This window comes from Mobula birostris, chromosome 14 (assembly GCF_030028105.1).
Source record: "Mobula birostris isolate sMobBir1 chromosome 14, sMobBir1.hap1, whole genome shotgun sequence".
Lineage (NCBI taxonomy): Eukaryota > Metazoa > Chordata > Chondrichthyes > Myliobatiformes > Myliobatidae > Mobula > Mobula birostris.
Genome location: NC_092383.1, coordinates 38,712,023 through 38,725,956, shown reverse-complemented (window position 1 = coordinate 38,725,956; position 13,934 = coordinate 38,712,023). Strand labels below are relative to the sequence as shown.

At 40.6% G+C, this 13,934-nt stretch overlaps 1 protein-coding gene across 6 annotated transcripts in view; it reads right to left on the bottom strand.

The window, feature by feature from the left end:
* Nucleotides 1-13,934, bottom strand: part of arnt2 (aryl-hydrocarbon receptor nuclear translocator 2) — a 393,077-nt gene that overhangs the window by 122,994 nt on the left and 256,149 nt on the right. For all 6 annotated transcript variants that reach the window (XR_011889078.1, XM_072278401.1, XM_072278402.1 and 3 more), the window contains 2 exons: nucleotides 1,354-1,429; nucleotides 1,019-1,142 (listed from right to left, as the gene is read on the bottom strand). Coding sequence is in view for 5 of the 6 variants with exons in the window: in XM_072278401.1 (XP_072134502.1) it covers nucleotides 1,019-1,142; nucleotides 1,354-1,429 (200 nt within the window). In the remaining variant the exon portion in view is untranslated. The remainder of the gene's footprint in view (nucleotides 1-1,018; nucleotides 1,143-1,353; nucleotides 1,430-13,934) is intronic.

Sequence of the window (13,934 nt, the reverse complement as noted above, 5' to 3'; positions counted from 1 at the left end):
ACATCCATACCAGCTCTGAACAAATTCGTACCACCAATCACTCACCATGATGAAATTATGGGGAGGTAATACATATAAATGACTGAACAAACACTCCTTCCATAGAGATTTGAAGAACCTCCTAACTCAGTATTTGGCGTCCTGGAAGCCTTCGTGACACAAGATCCAGAAGCAGGTATAAGTGACAAGTCCGCTCCCCCATTCAGGAAGATAATGGTTGATCCAAACTTGGCTTCAACATCATTTTCCTACTCTCTCTCTCTCTAGACTACTCAGCCCCAGGTAATTCAAAGTTCGGTCATTCTCCACCCTACATCTATTAAATAACTCGACCTACACAGTGTTCTCAGATAGAGAATTCTAGAGAGTCATTCTAAAAGCAGCAAATTGAGACTGTAGTTCTTATATCATCTACGTCCTCAGAAGTAGTCATTAAGCTGTTTGTTCAAAATGTTAAGTAGTAAGTACAGAATAAAGCACAAAAATATAGACAACATAAGAGCTAAGAGTCTGGAGCTGTTCTCCCATGATTTCCGAAGCAGCTATGGAATTGTACTGGATGATTTTTGAGGCCTCGCACTGAAAGGCAACTCTTGCTAAGTAACAAGAAACACAAAGGGCAGGGCTAGACTCAATACCGTCTTTGACTGTAATTTACTTTATTTGAAGGTAGAAATGGAATTCACTGGTGCAGTTAGAATGTAATATCAAAGACACAGGTCTGAGAAATGAAAGTCAATGAATATTTAAAGCCGCAATTTGCACCAGCTGTTCTTATAAGTATGGAGTTCTTACCTTTAAAACAGATATTTTAGCTTTAAAGCTGTATTGTTGGAATCTACTCTTACATACTTTATACATATTTGCTCAATTTATGAAAAATAAAATCAAGCTGAGAATTGCTAGGAAGGAAGGAAAGTAGGAAGGAAATACGTTCTTAAATATTTTAACAAGACTGAATTTGATCTCATTTTAAGTTATGAATTTATATTGATACAAAGATCCAAAAGGAACTCACCAGGTGAAATACCAGTGTAGATATCACTGAACCTGGGGTCTCTGTCTTGTGAAAATAATGGGTCTGCTTTGTCCATTGATTTCCCATGCTCTTGGACACCAGCAGATACAGATGACACAGGGACCTTTAAAATAAAAGGTGATATGAGATCTATTATATCATCAGTTCTTTCCAAAATACAGGCTATGATTTAACCAAAAGATATATTGTCTTTTTGTTATTTTTTTGATGATAGTATCTATCCTGCAACCTTAGAATAAATAATGATCAACTAGAGCCAGAAATTTAGCTCTAAAGCATTGCTTATCAAAATGCAATATTTTTGTGCACCTTACCTGTGAAGGATCGTAGGAAGGTAGACCTTCCCTTGGACCAACTTCCAGCTCAGCTTGTTGTTGTTGCTGAAGTTGCCTATAACATAGAACATGTAGGAAAACAAAAACATGGCAGCACTTATTGAAGTAAATGATGCTTGAGAAGGCAGAGCTGGGTTCTCAGCTGATTAAACTGCAGAAACTATCATTACATTTAGCCAAAATGTAACTCCTAAATGATTATAGATTTTCCCAGCAACAGCTGCAACAATAATTACACAGTATTAAAATATGAAACTCCAGGTTTATTTTTCAATATTTTCTTTGTTTTTAAATTTAACCATTCATATTATAGGATGTGGTCAGCCTGTCCAGAATTTTTATTGAAGAAATGTGGCTGCAGATTGTTGGAGATTAATAACTGCAGCTCTAAGAGATCATTTCATGAGCTCTTCAGGAGTGGCCTTAGCCCAAACTTCTTTAGCAACGTTATCAAAGACAGTTGGGCACCTCCGCTACAACTGCCAAAATTGGACTTTTCTGGTGGCCAAATATTGTAATTCCTATCTCCATTCTTGTTCTGACATGTTAGTCCAAAGCCTCCTTGTCCACCAGGATGAGGCCACTCTCAGGGTGGAGGAGTAACATCTTATATTCTGCCTAGGTAGCCTCCAACCTGATGGCATGAACATCGATTTCTCCCAGTAATATTTTCCCCTCCTCCTTACCTCTTTCTTTTAATTCCCACTCTGGCCACTTACTTCTTCTCATCACTTTCCCCTGCTGCCCTTACTTTTTCCCTTTCTCCTATAGACTACTCTCCTTTTCTAGCAGATTTCTTCTTCTCCAGCCCTTTATCTTGCCCACCCACCTGGTTTTACCCATCATCTTCTAACTTGTCTTCCTTTCCCTCCTACCACATTTTTTTAAAAATTCTGGAGTCTTCCCTTTCCTTTCCAGCTCTGAAGAAGGTTCTCAGCCCAAAATGTCAACTGTTGATTCACTGTCATAGATGCTGCCCGAACTGCTGAGTTCCTCCAATATTTTCCCTGTGTTGATTTGGATTTCCAGCATCTACAGCATCTCAAAGTTCAAAGTACATTTATTATTAAAGTATGTATACATTATACAACCTTGAGATATGTCCCCTAAATGGCAGCCACAAAACAAAGAAGCCCAAAAGAACCCATAAAATAAAGTAGATCGTTGAACACCCAATGTTCAGGGAGAAAAAAAATCATGCAAACAATAATAGTTCTGAACTGAAGTTCACAGGGAGTCTGTCCTGTTGGCCGTGGCGGATTTGAAATATAGAAGAAAATGTCAAACTCGAATGGGTCAAGGACAATGGAATTGTCTTTATCTTGCTATGTGTTTGGAGGTGGAAGCTGCCATTTTGTGTAACTGTTTTATGTCCTCCATTTTGTGAGATGAAGTTGCTTTGCTTTCAGTGTTTTAAAGAAGACACAATGATGCTTCAGGTAATCTGTGGGACTAGAGATAATTTCCAATAAAGAAATTATTTGAAAGATGCTCTATGGTTGGATATAACATGCAGATCTGTAAATGTTGGGGTTGGTGCCTACCTGGAGCGATTTGAGCTCGTTGCAGATTGAGAAGAAAGAGCCATGAATTACCAATTGTCACTTGCTGAGAAGAGGGCATGAATGGATGCTGGCCTGAAGCAGAGCCATTAAAAGGTGGTAAAGGTCAGATACATGACCTCCAGCTAATGACACTGGATTGCACATTTGAATTAATAAGAAATTGATATAAAAATGGTTACTTCAATTGCACTATCAGTGATAAATCCGGAGAATCACCATCGCAAGGAAGAACCCCAATGCCAGGGGCTGGGAGTAGGAAGGAAGGCCAACAGTGATCCCCTATTTCGGTGTTATAAATTGGACAAGTTGTCTGAGTGAGTATTGATAGAGAAGGAACAGTAGAATTTATGTTTAAATTGTTGGCCCGGGGTCATCATACTTACATTGTTGTTTATGGAGAGACAATAAAGTATGAGCTTCGACTAATTATGGGTTGCGTAGAGAGTTTCCTAATCTAGTTTCATTGACAAGCTAAACTGACCCGCCCTTGCCTTGGGCCCTGTCACCCTGACCTTTACAATCTGGCCTGGTGACTAAACTGTCATCTGAACATCTTGTGTTTATCAAAGACTATTCTTCCATCACAATGTCGGAAGTCAGGGTGTAGACAGTGACTGCATAATGTGCGTTTCCATTCACCACTCCTCAAAATTACACGGTTCATGTCTGCATGAAGCAAGATATAGATAACTTTCAAATGTATGCATCAAGTACATTCATTCATAAAAACATCACCTGGAACTTCTCTGGTCTCAGTGACCACCTCCAACATGAGAGAGGCTTAATACCTATCCTTATCATTCTAGAACATTATCATCACCTTTGACATATTTTTCCAAACCAAATGATTCTATACACAGTTTCAAACTGAGTGCTTACTCTGAGGCTCTGTATGTGACCATAACAGATGCCATGAGGGCACCCTATAGCATCACAATTTCCAGTACAAAAAGCTAATTATGTTTATCTTCATTTTTGTGTATATTGATCCTCACTTATTTTCTGTGGGAATAGCTAACTATTGTTAAGTAGCACTGGAAATTTATAACAATAAGTAATTAAAACACAAACACCAGGTCATTCAAGGGAAATCATATATTGTTTTACTTTGGGAACCTAATTTAGAGGAACTGCTACAAATTGTAACGAACATCAGCGTGAAGACAGACAGTGACATAGCTAGTAGAGTTTACTACCTCAATGCTCCAGTGACCCAGGTTTTGATTAGTAGATTAAATGGATAATGTGTAGCTGAGGGATATAATTTTAGGCTAAATAATGGGACTTGGAGAAAATAAAATGGGATTAGTGTAGGATTAAAGTTAATGGTTATTTCATGGTCGTCATGGTCTCAGTGGGCTGAAGGGCCTATGATTCTATCACATTGCTCTGTTTATGACAAGAAAGTGTGATGGGAGATTGCCAGACAATTAAAGAATAAGTCAGTATATGTCTCCATATGAAATTTCACATATCAGTAAATATTCAAATCATATGATAAAATTATTTATTTTCTATTTAAATAAAGAATTCTAAATATATTGTAAGGCTATTTTAAATGCATGCTTTATTTTAAGTATGGCACTTGTTGAATGTGGCAGTACAGTCTTCCTCCTTATTGGTCGAGTCTTTTGAGTTTTTTCATTTGCACTGGTTGCTGTGAATATGGATTTTAGGATTAAAATTGGAATCACAAAATACTTCAGCAAATAAGGTAATATAAATGTCATGAAATTTCAGTCTTATTCCATGTTAACATTTGAAATTCAATCATCAACCGTGTCTCCACTTTAATTAACCATTTGGCTGTCTAGTTTTCTAATTTTCTTATTGTCTGCTCCCTGCTCAAGGTTAAGTTAATCCTAAAATTTCTATCTCCTTTGTATAATAACTATTTATTAACACAAAATAATATTGTAATGTCTTCTTGCATCTTGTGTCCATAGTCAGTGCAAATCAAACACTGCAGATGCTAAAAATCTGAAGCAAAAACAAAATGCAGGAGATGTTCTGCAGATCAGGCATCTGAGGAGAGCCCATCAGTGTCAATATTTCAGGCCAATGATCCTAGTACCAAATAAGTAGATAAATTTGCACTCATTGCCACTCACATCCAACATCCCCAGAACTGATTTGAAGAATGTAGTGTAGAAGAACAAAACTTCAGTTCCCCTCTGTCTGACACTTTCTCCCATTCATCACTCTGCATCTGGCTTTTGCTCTATTCATGTTTTCCCTCTGGGGTTCAGCTCCGATCTGTGAAGAAAGGATTGTGCAGAAAAAGGAACTGTAGGAAGTTGACAGCTAGAATAACAATAACAGGAAGCAGTGAAAGTTTCAGAAAATTTAATGAGAGGATGCAATGGCAGTTATTTGGGAATCTGGGTACCGGATATGCAACACCAACAATGGGCGTGTGCAGTAGGAAAACTGCAACATCCATTAGTGTACAAGCTTGTGCTGTTAGATTGGAGTTCAACTCTGTAGCTAACTCAACCATATTCAGAGGCTGAACAACTTAGTCCTTGCAGGTTATTTCAAGATTGCAGCACATTACCTGCAGTACCTGAGGACCCAAGACACTTCATCACTGCTGCACTACCATTAAGAATGCCTACTGTTTCTGTCCCTAGACCACATTTCTGGAAATCTGATCATCTGGCTGCCCTCCACCTACATGCATATAGACAGAGACTAAGCAGCAAGGCACCAGAGATAAGGACAACAAAAAGATGATCACAGGAAGTAGAGGAGCAGCTACGAGATCGCTTCAAGTTGGTGCACTGGGCTACGTTCAAGTTATTATCGGAGGACCTGAATGACTATGCTATGGTTGTCATAGATGTTATAAAGACACTTGTGGACAAGTGTGTTTTCACAAAATCATTCAGCCTTCATCAACCAGAAGCACTGGATGAACGAGGAGATCTCCAGCCTGCTGAAGGTTAGATTGGTGGCGTTCAGGACTGGCAGCCCAGGAAAGCATAAGAGGTCAAGGTATGACTTACAGAAAGCCATCTCGCACGTGAATTGGCAATTCCAGACCAAACTTAAATCATAGAAGGATCTCAATAGCTGAGGCAGGGCTTGAATGCCATCACCTGCTACAAAAGAAAAACAAAACAAGTGATATATGTGACAAAAACATTTCGCTCCCAGATGAGCTCAATGTCTTTTATGATTGCTTACTGGCAGAACATAGAAGCACCTTTACAAATTCCCACAGCCTGTTGATGTACCTACCTGGCTGAGTACTGAAGCCCTGTGCTAGTCAACTGGCTTGAGAGTTTACTGACATATTCAATCTCTTGCTTTGGCATTCTGAGATACCCACCTACTTCAAGCAGGCTTCATCATAGCGGTACCAAGAAGAACGCGGTAATCTGCCTCAATGACTATCACCCAGGAGCAGTTAGAATCACTGTGATTAAAATGCTCTGAGAGGTTGGTCATGGAATATATCAATTCTTGCCCGAGAAGCAACTTGGGTCTGCTCCACTTTGCCTACCATCACAACAGGTCAACAGCAGATGCCATTTGATTGGCTCTCCACTCAGCTCTGGAACATCAGAACAATGAAGGCACATACATCAGGATACTCTTCATTGACTACAGCTCAGCATTCAACACTATCATCCACTCAAAACTAATCGCTAAGCTCCAAGACCTAGGCATTGATACCACCTTGTGCAACTGCATTCTCTATTTCCTCACTTGCAGACCCCAGTCATTTTGGATTGGCAACAACATCTCCTCCAAAATCACCAGCAGTGCAGGTACACCATAAGGCTGTGTGCTTAGCTCCCTGCTCTGCACACCTTATACTTATGACTGTGTAGCTAAGTACAATTTCAATGCCATAATTAAGTTTGCTGACAATGCAACTGTTGTTGGTTGAATCTAAAATGGTGACAAATTAGCATATAGAAAGGCAACTGAAAAACTGGTTGATTGTGCCACAACAACAACCTCTTACTCGACATCACAAAAACTGAAAAGATAATTATTCAGTACAGGAGGAAGAAGCTGAAGGTGAAGAGGGTCAGTAACTTTAAGTTCATTCAGAGGATCTGTCCTGGGACCAGCATGTAAATGCCATCACAAAGGCGGCACAAAAATGCCTTTACGTTCTTAGAAGTTTAGGCAGATTCACCATGTTATCTACGACTTTCACAGACTCCCACAGATGCACAGTGGAGGGTATCCTGCCTGGTTGCGACACAGCCTGGTATGGAAACATCAATGTTCAAAGACAGAAAAGCATACAAAAGCCCAGTCCATCACAGGCAAAACCTTTCCTACTGCTGAGCACATCTAGAAGATCTGTTGCCACAAGAACGCAGCATCCATCCTCAAGAACCCCCACCATCCAGGCTATGCTCTCTTCTTGCTTCTGCCATTGGGAAGATGGTACAAAAGCCTTAAATCACACACCATCAAGTTTAGTAACAGTTATTACCCTTCAACCATCAGACTCTTGAACCAGTGTGGATAACTTCACTCACCTCAACTCTGAACTGATTCCACAACCTGTCAAATAACTTTCAAGGACTCCCAACTCATATTCTCAGCATTATTTATTGCAGTTTGTCATCTTTCACGTTGTAGTTTGCCAGATTTTGTTTGTGTAGTTTTTCATTGACCATTGTATTTCTTTGTTCTACTGTGAATGTCTGCAAGAAAATGATTTTTAAGGGAGTGTGCGGAGACATTTTCATAATTTGATAATAAATTTACTTTGATTTGTTGTGTGTTTCAAATAATTCATACATTATGGAAACAGACACTTTAGCCACCAGGTTTGTGCTGATCATCAAATACCCATGTTTGATAAAGATCAAACCTGAAATTTTAACTCTTTCTCTTTCCACTGATGCTGTCTGACCCCAGTGCTTCCAACACTTTATGTGGGAGGAAACAAGAGTATCTGGGGGAGATTTTTGTAACTGATAGATATTTATGTTTTTGCACTGTAGTGCCGCTGCAAAACAACAAACTTCACATCATTCTGAATTCTGGAAGTCGGGTAGCCATAATAAGAACATGGTCAGGAGTGAACCTGGGTCACTGGATCTGAGAGGCAACAGCCCTACTAGCTGTGCTACATCCTTGTGATGTGTCCTGATGAAGGGTCTTGACCTGAAACGTTGACTGCACTCTTTTCCATAGATGCTGCCTGGCCTGCTAAGTTCCTCCAGCATTTTGTGTGTGTTGCTTGTGATGTGTATTAGGTTTTAAACCATTTTGTCTTATTTTGTACTTCAACCCAAACAGAAGAATACCCGACCCATGAGGTCCATGCTCTGTCCCAGTGAAGAGCACCATTGATCTTATCCTTTCTCTTATTTCCTCATACACCTGCAACTTACTTTCTCTTAAATATGTCTAGCAAATACCCTTCAATTCTTTTTTGCCATTAGTGCAGATGAAAAGGTCAGTTACAAACAATCAACAAACCACCAACACAGCTTTGAGATTTAGGAGGAAATGCATACATTTCATGATGTGAATGTGCAAAAAAAGAGATAATACAGAAATGAAATCTTGCCTGGGTTGCTGGTGTTGTGAGTCCACAGCATCCACTACTGTATCGTCATATTACTCATTATATTTCCACTTTAAAGTTGAGGCTTTACAACAGTGGTCCCCAACCACTGGGCTGCGAGGAAACGATATGATTTGGCAATATGAAACGATATGAGTCAGCTGCACCTTTCCTCATTCCCTGTAATGCCCACTGTTGAACTTTAACGCATGCGAGGTCATCAGTGACCCAAGACGTGCAAAGGAATGGGTCCGTGACCCATTTGTGAATGTTTCCGGTGAATCTTCCATGTCAGAGCGGGAAAAAGATCAACTCCTCGAGCTTGCAAATGATGGTGGGCTGAAAAGTATGTTTGACATAACATCTCTGCCGGCATTCTGGATCAAAGTCAAGGCTGAATATCCTGAGATAGCCACGAAAGCACTGAAAACGTTGCTTCCATTTCCAACAACATATCGCTGCGAAGCGGGGTTTTCTGCAATGAATGCAACAAAAACTAAATTGCGGAATAGACTAGACATAAGGAACCCCCTTCGAGTATCGCTGTCTCCCATCACCCCTTGATGGGACCGTCTTGTTGCAGGAAAACAAGCTCAGGGCTCCCACTGATTCAGCGATATTAGTGTGATTGCCGATTGCATCGCCTCTGATCTGGGCCGGCATTTACGGCCGGGCAGCACCTAATCAATTATCTTATTTATTTTGGCTTTTTTCTAAAAGATGTGCTGGGTGCGTTCTGGCTACTGCTGTACTGCTGCATTCTTCACAGCCCAGTATCAGTCCACTGCCCGGAGGTTTGGGACCACTGTTATAATTGACTTATCACTCCATTCATGCGAGGAAAATATGTGCTGTGTGTTTAATATTAAATTCGTTAGATAAACCCCTTTAGAAACGAAATTGAGTGTATTAGCCACTTATAAGTGACTTGTAGTTGACTAATCACCTATATTCCAGTCGTGAATAACACATCCTCCCCCCACCCCAATCGGCCAGTCTGCAAGAATATTGTCAATTTTAAACCAGTCCGCGGTGCCATAAAGGTTGGGGACCCCTGCTTTACAAGGCATTGGTTAGACCACACTTGGAGTGTTTTGGGCCCCTTATCTAAGAAAAGATATGCAGGCATTGGAGAGGTTTCAGAGGAGGTTCATGAGAATGATTCCAGGAATGAAAGAGTTAGAAAGGGTTAATGTATGTGGAGTGTCTGATGGCTCTGGGCCTGTACTCAGAATGAGGGGGGGATCTCATTGAAACCTATCGAATATTGAAAGGCCATGATAGAGCGGATGTAGAAAGGATGTTTCCTATACTGGGTGAGTCTAGGACCAGACAGCATGGCTTTAGAACAGAGGGACATTCATTTAGAATTGAGATGAGGAAGAACTTATTTAGCCAGAGCATAGTTAATCTGTGGAATTCATTGCCACAGATGGCTGTGGAGGCCAAGTTATTGGGTATATTTATAGCAGAGATTGATGGATATTGATTAGTCACAACATCAAAGATTACGGGAACGGGCAGAAGAATGGGGTTTTGGGGATATTAAATCAGCCATGATGGAAAGGCAAAGCAGGTTCAATGGGTCAAATGGCCTAATTCTGCTCCTATGTCATATGATCTTATATTCATGCTCATAGGCATGGTATTTCCCTTGGAATACATTTTGGCTGGAGAATGAGCAGAGGACATACTGAACAGGATGAGTTGCTGGAAAAGCAGAAGGCTATCACTAAATTCCATGGCTGTCATGACCCACTTTCTTTTGGCAACTAGGAGTCATTTCTCTCTGGGATACAGCACATTTCATCCATCCACCTTCAAATCTCACCCATCCACCTTTATGTAGTACCTATCCACCTTATCACCAATGCTGACATTGCAATTCAGAATATCAAGCTTACTCTCTTTTACAAGCACCATGAATTTTCTGACTCATAATCACCTCTCTGATATCTTCTGTCAGTTGTTAAATGTACAGGTTGGCTTATGAAGTACACGGTGTACTTAACTGCACTCCTCATGAAGTCTGGCCACCTGCAGAGATGTTAAAGGTTAATGCTATCTGCATTCATCATAAATTTGTTGTACCATCTGTCTTAGGTTAACTAAAACATCATTTCTCAGGGCCACATCAATTATCTCCAAGATTCAGAATGCAATTCAGATAGTGAGAGGTCATCTTGATAAAAAGAATGGGTTAATTTGAACAGTAGTAGAAATCTAGTCAATTCGCAAGCTCAAACCCAACGTTTGTGGGTGACTCTTCAATGCTCTCTGAAACAGGCTGTTGTTTTCACATTCATTGTGGATCTGCAGAGGTTCAAGAAAAAAGTAGTAAAGAATAACAGCACATTCAGCTGTAAAAAAAAAACTTTGGTTAGGTGCATAGTATTGTGTGCAGCACTGGCACCCTATTGCATGAAGAATGTGGAGTTACTGGAGAGGATATAGAAAACTACTAGCTGTAAGGAGAGGTTGGACAGATTTGGATTGTCTTCTAAGGGAAGAACTAATGGAGGTTTATAAAACTATGAGAGACATAGATATGTAGATAGGGCAGACAGTCAAGAGCTTTTTACCCCAGGAGGGAAATATCAAAGACTACAGAACATAACTTTAACGTGGAAAGTTTAAAGGAGATGTGTGAAATAAGATTTTTTTCTGCATAGAGAATTTCTGGTTTAAGTTAGCATTACTGAAGTTGGGTGCTAGTTTACTGCTAGTTCAGGTTAGAAATACAACTGAAAACATCATTAATAACACTTTTCTGAAGTAAATTTTGGTAAACTATCACTGCAAACAATGAAGAGGTGAGTGCAGGTGAAGCTGATTTCAGGGATGAGCTGTGCTGGTGTGTTGCAAAGTCAGACATAACATGTTCAAGATAGTGTCGCTGATGGAGTTAGAGCAAGTGACTTGGTGAGGAGTTAAATCAGAGGAGTTTCGATGCCCATCCATCTAAACTGGGTGTGAGATTGGATCGCCCTAAGCGCTGAGCTGATTTGCAGAGGTCAAGAATGGCTTCGGGCTGGGTACTGTGCTGATCAAATGGCTGGAGTGTTTACCAATATTAGTAACCTCACACTTCAGTTTGAGGTACCCACTCACTTCAGGTAGGCTTCATTTATACCAGTGCCTAAGAAGAACATGGTAACCTTCCTCAATGACTATCTTCCAGTAGTACTTACATTCACTGTGATGAAGGGCTTTGGAGGCTGGTGATGAAACATATCAACTCCTGTCTGAGAAGCAATTTGAATCCACTCCAATTTGCCTACCTGCACAACAAGTCCATAGCAGATGCTATTTCACTGGCTCTTCCCTTAACCCTGAAACATCTGGAGAGTAAAGATGCATGCATCAAAATGCTCTTTATCAACTACAGCTCAGTATTCAATACCATTTTCAAATTTAATCAATAGGCTTCAAGACCTTGGCCTCAATACCTCCTTGTGCAAATGGATCCTCAATTTTCACATTAGAGACCCTAGTCAGTTTGGATTGGCAACAGCATCGCCCCTACAATCTCCATCAGCGATGGTGCACCACACAGCCCTGTGTTTAGTCACTTGCTCTATCTGTTTTATATTTATGAGTGTGAGGACAAGCACAGCTCCAATGTCATATTTAAGTTTGCTGACAACACCACTGTCATTGACCGAATCAGCATAAAGGAGGGTGAATGAAAAACTAGCTGAGTGATGCCACAACAAAAACCTCTCACTCAATTTCAGCAAGACCAACCAAGGAGCTGATTATTGACTTCAGGAGGTGGCAACTGGAGGTCTATAAGCCAGTGTTCAGAGGAAAATTGGAAGTGGAGAGGTCAGAACTTTAAATTCCTCAGCTGTTGTCATTTCAGAGGGTCTGTCCTGGGCCCAGCACGTAAGTGCAATTACGAAGAAAGCATGGCAGCGCTTCTACTTAGACGTTTGTGAAGATTTGGCATGACATTTAAAACTTATACAAATTTCTATAGATGTGTGGTGGGGAGTATATTGACTAGTTGCATCACAGCCTGGTATGGAAACACAAAAGCTTTTGAATGGAAAATTCTACAAAACACAGTGGATACGGCACAGTCCATCATGAGTAAAGCCCTCCGAACACTGAGCACATCAACATGGAGGACTGTCTCAGGAGAACAGTATGCATCATTAAGGATCCCCACCCCTCAGGCCTTGCTTTCTTCTCACTGCTGCATCAGGAAGAAGGTACAGGAGCCTCAGGACCTACAGCATCAGGTTCAGGAACAGTTATTACCCCTCAACCTTCAGGCTCTTGAACCAATGGAATAACTTCACAGGGTTGTATATTATAATATATATGTACTTTGATAATAAATTTGCTTTACTTTGAACTTTGAGTATATCAGAAACTGCTGATCTGCTGGTATTTTCACGCACAGCTGTCTCTAGAATTTACAGAGAGTAGTGCAAAACACAAAAAAAACTCCAGTGAGTAGCAGCTTTGTGGGCCACAATGTCTTGTTAACGAGAGGTCAGAGGAGAATGGCCAGACTAGTTCACACTGACAGGAAGATGACAGTAACTCAAATAGTCACACATTACAACAGTGGTGTGCAGAAGAGCTTCTCTGAATGCACAACAAGTTGAGCCTGAAGTGGATCGGCGACAACAGAAGAACGCACTGGGTTCCGCTCCTGTACCCAATAAAGTATCCACTGAGTGTATATACAGAATAGAATAGAAACAGGAGAGGAGAGCCATTGTTAACATCAAGAGATACCACAAATAAAATAACTGTTGTACCGTTCACCCCATGTCCAAGCTTACCTTTCTGCCTAAATACACTAATCCTAATTGCCCACATTAGGTTATGTCCGGTTCTGCTTTGCCTATTTATATGTCCATCTAAACGTCTCTTAAGCATACTGATTGTATCGAATCCCATCACCTCCTCTAAACCGGCTGGTGGTATAGTGGCATCTGCACTGGACTTTGAGGCGAGATGTCCCAGGTTTGAATCCAGCCAGCCCCTTGCACGCTTTTCATCCATGCTGGGTTGATTGTCGAGTTAGCAACTCGGCCTTGTATCAAATAGACATATGCTAAAGCCAACAGCAAGGTTGCCACCTGATGCACCACAAGGCGAGGAGAGGAGCCATGTTCAAGACATCGACTAATCTCTGTGTGAGAAACATTCCCCTCAAAACCCATTTTAAACTCCTTCCTCTTACCTTGTCTCTATACCATGGGAACAATTTTCTGACTTTATATCCTACATATGTTTCTTATTATTTCACCTCTCAGCCTCCTTTGCTCCAAGAAAAACAAGCTCCCCATAACTGGTCCAATTGAGACAACTTCTTGATGAATATATCTTCACTCCCTCCAGTGTAACAACATCTTTCCTACAGTGTGGTGATCTGAAATGTAAATAATACTCCAAGTGCAGTCTAAACAGTAATTTTGTAAAGGTGCAAC